This window comes from Euprymna scolopes, chromosome 18 (assembly GCF_053919585.1).
Source record: "Euprymna scolopes isolate OS-2025 chromosome 18, ASM5391958v1, whole genome shotgun sequence".
Lineage (NCBI taxonomy): Eukaryota > Metazoa > Mollusca > Cephalopoda > Sepiida > Sepiolidae > Euprymna > Euprymna scolopes.
This window is the reverse complement of record NC_136499.1, coordinates 5,025,900-5,031,899: the sequence shown is the minus strand read 5'-3', so window position 1 is coordinate 5,031,899 and position 6,000 is coordinate 5,025,900. Positions and strand designations below refer to the sequence as shown.

At 31.6% G+C, this 6,000-nt stretch overlaps 1 protein-coding gene across 3 annotated transcripts in view; it reads left to right on the top strand.

The window, feature by feature from the left end:
• The first annotated feature begins 722 nt into the window (after window positions 1–722).
• The window catches only part of LOC145297488 (ral GTPase-activating protein subunit beta-like), a 198,968-nt gene continuing 193,690 nt past the window's right edge, over window positions 723–6,000 (top strand). For all 3 annotated transcript variants that reach the window (XM_080143373.1, XM_080143372.1, XM_080143371.1), the window contains exons 1-2: window positions 723–810; window positions 4,612–4,822. In XM_080143373.1, coding sequence (XP_079999499.1) covers window positions 4,634–4,822 — 189 coding nt within the window. In that variant the 5' untranslated portion in view covers window positions 723–810; window positions 4,612–4,633. The remainder of the gene's footprint in view (window positions 811–4,611; window positions 4,823–6,000) is intronic.

The window sequence follows — 6,000 nt, the reverse complement described above, 5'->3', positions numbered from 1 at the left end:
CAATAGGACAACAAGAGTATGAAATGAAGACACAAAACTATATATTGGTAGATATAGAATGGATCATTTATTGATTAATGGAATACAGGCAAAATTTGGGAGATAGAAGGGACTCTTTATGCCAGGGCATTTCGAAGCCAAATATATATATATGATTCCTTAATTTAATCGCATATATTAATATACGAAAGTATAAATTTATGTGTAAACTTTAAGTATTTATTTTACTTCAACAGTGCTCAATACGTAGGTAGAGCTAGGTAGTAAGCCTGATGAATCCTAGCATGGATGAAACTCGGAATATTCTGTTGTAGCTTAATTGTCATATATATTTTATAACTTACTATATATATATATATATATATATATATATATATATATATATATATATATATATATATATATATATATGTATATATATATATGTATATATATATATGTATATATATATATATATATGTATATATATATATATATATATGTATATATATATATATATATATGTATATATATATATATATATATATATATATATATATATATATATATATATATATATATATATATATATATATATATATATATAAAATTTATTTGTATTTCAAATGTATAATGCCGACTAGATTTCATGTCGGTAAACAAAAATTTACTGAAAATCTTGTGTCCCATTTTGACCGTAAATGGAACCTCTGTGCCAACTTTGACCTACAAGGTAAATGCGAGTTATCTCCCTTGACTAGCGTCATTCTTCAGTCGAGGTACAACAGTTATGGCGGCTTTACTTTTAATCTTCATAACACCGAATTAATGGTAAGATTATCATTTCCGTTTTAACCTGGCTGTTTTTAAGCTGTCTTTCTTTTTATAAAAATTCTACAAGAACATATTAGGGACAGGTTTTTCTATATCGTTTCTTTGGTGAGACGTCTGATATATTTTTAAAGATGTTATTTAGTCGAACTTTATTCACCTGTTTTAAAAAATTTTTTTAATGTTTTCGGACACATCCTCTTCAGTTTTTTCAGTTTATTTTTTGTTTTATTCTTTATCTTTAAAAAGTTTTGATTTTTATTTTCATATAAATTTAAATATGTAATTACATCCTGTATATTTACATTTTTTTTAGTCATATGATTTTATATTTTTAATTTAAGAATGAAAATTAGAAAAACGAAATACGTCGTCGTACATGATTGACGTTTGTTTTGTTTTTAAAAGAAATCAATTAAAATTTATTTTTTTGTTCGCATTAAAACGAAATAAAATGAATGTGATTCTGTTTTTAATTTAATGACAAAATATAAGACTAAAATACGATTTAATTTCTTTTAAAATATACAAATAAACAAGATGAAGATTTTAGGCTGTTTTTTAAAGGAGTTTTGTTGTTTTTCGTAGATCTAGATCAATTGTACTATAGGAACTGTTACAATATTCCTATTTTCACATTTTTTTTTCTACATTCATAAAATTCTGTGATTACATTTTATCTTTTCTGTCCTCAGTCAGTGAAGGAGAAATTCTTCAAAACTTGGGCAATTTAATTTTTTTTTTTTTTTTTTTTTTTTGTCATAATCTGGAGTGACCTTTTTTTTTTTTTTTATGGAGCTGCAATGAAATGCAATTTCTCCACATAAAAAAAAAACAAGCAAAAAAATAAAACAAAACAAAAAAAAAACATAATTTTGCCGCACCCCCGTAGGATAACAAGTAAATAGGGACTACTTCTCATGTATCTGTATTTCTCGCCTTAACATGACTTGAGTAATCTAAAATATTCGTTTCGGAGTTTCGCCTTAAGAAAAATGCACTTTTACCCAATTTTCGATACTTGTACAGTTTAATCAAGACATTAAAAATGAAAATATTGAAAAAAGGTTATATGTTTTACAATTTGTCATTGTTCTGAAGGAGACAACTACTCTTTTACTAAGAATCTCAGATTTGTTTTTTGTTTTTTTTAAATCTTATAATTTAGGACGCTGTCATTAAATTTACACTAGTAGTTTACAAAAACATTTATGATTTTCGTTTTTTTTAGTTTTATTTTTATAGAATTTGTATAGTTTTTAGCAGTTCTTCTGCTCGGTTTATTTCGGCGCGTTATATACGGAAAAACGGTTAATTAAACTGCAGAAGCACCTATTAAAAAACCATAAAAGTTCTATAATTGAATACACCTCTCCAAACAAAAGAATGAAAAACATGTTTTTGTAAACCGCTCGTGCAAACTTACTGACAGCATTATTAGCGTCCTAAATTATGAGAACAAATAATCCACAGTTCTCTCCCTTAGAACAATGACAAATTGTAAAATAGCATCATTATTATTTAGAACCGCATTATGAAGACTCACTCCATCCTCGAAAATTCCTTTAAAATTACCATTATTAGACTTTTTCGGTGGCCCTGAAAACAAAAATAACGTTCAAAATTACGGCAAACGAGTAGTTTCCAAGATATGAAAAATGTTAGTTTAAAAAAAGTGGAGGATCACTTTTCTATAATAATTTAACGTAAAATGAGCACCCACTTTGTGGCCACCATTTTTTTTGGGGGGGGGGGTGCTTTCTTTTTTACCCTCGGAAAATCCTTTAAAATTCCAACTAACGTTTAAAATTCCAGTTTCCAAGATATGTAGAAATGCACCCGCTTTATGGCCACCTTTTTTTGGGGGGGGGGGGCTGCCGATTTATGTTTTTCGTTCTTTTTTTTAGAGCGGGGTGTATAGTTTTTAACAAGCGCTTCTGCAGTTTAATTAACCGTTTTTCTGTAAGTAACACACTGACATTAACCGAGCAGAAGAACAGCTTCCGTAAGTAATGCACCAACATTAACCAAGCAGAAGAACCGTTTAATATTTCACAAAAATTCTGTTTACATGCAATGGAGGGCGTTGTGGTGGCCGCCACTAGGCATTCCAACAACACTTGCTACCACCACCTTCACAGCTGTTAGATCTTCAGGTGAACTCTTCCGTTTGTTCTGCCGGGGTTCGGGCTTCGCATACAGTAGGGCTGATGCGGCCCAATCCTAACTTATCGAAGATTAGAGATACATGAGATGCATCGGCTACTCTCACCTGGTTTAGCAAACTCGTTGAAGCCAATACTCAGAGTGTGGCTGCTGTTGCATGCAACAGCTACGGTGAGTCACAGGTGAGAGCTGAGTGCCAGGTGAGGTTCATTGGCAGACGAACTGTCCTTAGTGAACAACTTCCTATCCCTTTGTTCTGCTGCTAAACATGCTAGGTTATTAAATAAAATGTAAACATTAGAAAAGAGACCATACTTTTGTGTAGAGATTAGACTTGTGATTAGTCCTAAAGTAAGTAATGGTTCCATGTTTAGATTAGGGAGTATGGTAATCGCAGTGGTTTTATTAATTTTTGGGACTGTGGTACTTAATATCCATCAGAACTTGTATTGTGAAAATTGATTTATCAGCCAGACTGCGGCACTGACTTCCGCAAATCTATATATCTGTACATTTCCCTACCAAATAACTCCGTCATTTTTCGGTCTAGAGACTCGAGATTTGACATGAGGAGTATTAAAATTTGGGAAAATCTTTTTAATCGTTTTTTGGCCAGAAATTTGGTTGTTAAGGGGTCAAAGTTCAACGATTTTGAACTTTGAAAACTCTACCAAACTCCTCTGCCAATTTTGGGTCCAAATACTTGAAATTTTAGATGTAAATTACTTAGACATAGATCAAACTTTTTAATTTGATTTAAGCCTAAAAATGTTAAGAGGTTAAAATTGGGGTCAAAGTTAAGCAAAATTTGACCTCTGCAGTCTCTACCAAATTACTCGGTCAATTTTTGGTCTAAACATTTGAAATTTTACATAAAGTGTATTCAGACATAGAGCAAGCTTTTTAATCTGTTTTTGGCCAAATATTTGGCTGCCAAGGTGTCAAAGTTCAAAAGATTAGACTTTTGCAGTCTCTAGCAAACTATTAAGCCAATCTTGGGTCTAAAAATTTGAAATTTTACATAAAGGGTATTCAGACATGCAGCTAGCTTTTTTAATCAGTTTTTGGGCGAAAATTTGGCTGGCAAAGTTTAGAGTTGACGTTTAAAGACTCTACCAAACTCCTCCACCAATTTTGAGTCTAAACACTTGAAATTTTGGAAGTAGGGTACCTGGACATGAGTTAAACTTTTTATATATATATATATATATATATATATATATATATATATATATATATATATATATATATATATATATATATTATATAAATATGGACATAAAATTATGAACAGTACATAGGGCCCAAGCAAAGCGGGGCTGAACTGTAAATAAAACAAAGGAAAGCCTTGATGAGCACTAGTATACATTTCTTTTTTTTTCTCCCTAAAGAAGAGATATTATTCTTGAAAATTAGACATCAATACCTATCTGTTGGTAAATAAACATTATTGAAAATTCCTTTTAATATTGTCATTCTTTTATATACTAACTTGTGCCCATAGTGTTTCCCACAAACCGCATTGATATAGCCTTCAAACAAAATTCATTTCACACTACACAAATGCTTCCAGAAAACATCTTTTTCCCTTTTATTGTTTTTATATCTATTTATACATCGTTTTATATTTTGCAGGTTTATTTAAGTGGTGTTAACGATGTATTCCGAGTGGGCCTCTCTCCAACGCGAGATCCAGTGTGACAAGGCCAACCAGAGTGTCTTACACAAGTTTCCAGAATTAGCGGGCAAGGAGATTGCTTGCTCTGTCGTGAAGCATCTTGCAAAGACATTCTCGACGCCATCATCAAATCTACAAAATGATAAAGATGTCAAGTGGACGATGGAGGTAAAAACAGCAATTATTTTCTTTTCAGTTTTATCTTTTTATCATTTTTTTTATTGGTATCCATCTCTAGTTTCTACTCCTGTCAGATTTATGTTTGTATGATACTCACAACATAAGTTATTTATCTCCCTCCCATGGTACAATGATGTGACACAAGGTTTGGAAAATGAGATTTGAAAAGTCATCACCCTAGAAAAAGAAATAATCTGTAGGCAACAGAAACAACTGTTACATTCCGGTGAGTAGACAGTAGGTCTAATCCAAGCAGATCATATACTCTAGAGGGAACAGGGTCGTGGCAGGGAATATGGTGTATATATCTGCTGGCACAATGCTGTAGACGCTCAAGAAAATCAAAGAACACTCTGCCAACTCCAACAAACACGAAGGACTCGTATTCCAAGTAGGGACAAATCATTGCCTAGTCAGCAAATGCCATTCACAAGGAATTTTAGTGTTAGGGTTAGGGTAAAGCTCCCTATTAACCCTGTTCAATACATAAGTGGTCGTCAAACTTAAGATTGTTAGATATTATTACTCGCAGATAGTTATGACATTTTGAAATTTTACGTAAGGATCTGGATGTGACACAGAAATACATCTAACCTTCTTTAGGTGTATCTCATCAAACTCTAAAATTTGCATGGAATTTCAAACAGAACTCTATATTTAATACATGGAGGCAGCATGCTCTTGTTCCGTCAGCTATGACTGGGTAGAAGCTCTATAAGTAATTCGCAGTTATATTTTGAGAGTTGCCCTAGACTGATGATTGAACTTTCAATCTCCAAAAGAGTGTAACTTCACAACAAATTTTTACCAAGTGCTTTATTCACAATGCCATGGGTGTAAAGAATCCAAATAATATGAATAATCAATTCTCATCTCAAAAATTCAGAATTGTAATATTTAGCCATCTTATTTTATAAGACTATTTCCTAGACGTCAAACTTGTCCTTGAACTATCTAAAATGGCTGATTTATTCAATTTAATATGACCTGAGAATGCCAAACATTTTTCCATGCATAATATATATATATTTTACAATCATCATCGCAACTCTCTGCTCTTCTTAAAAGAAACGCATGAAAGCATTTAAAACCACAAACACATTTCTAGAAACTTCTCTGTTGATTTTGCTGCATAATTGATGAATAAAAATAATCTGTTGCACATT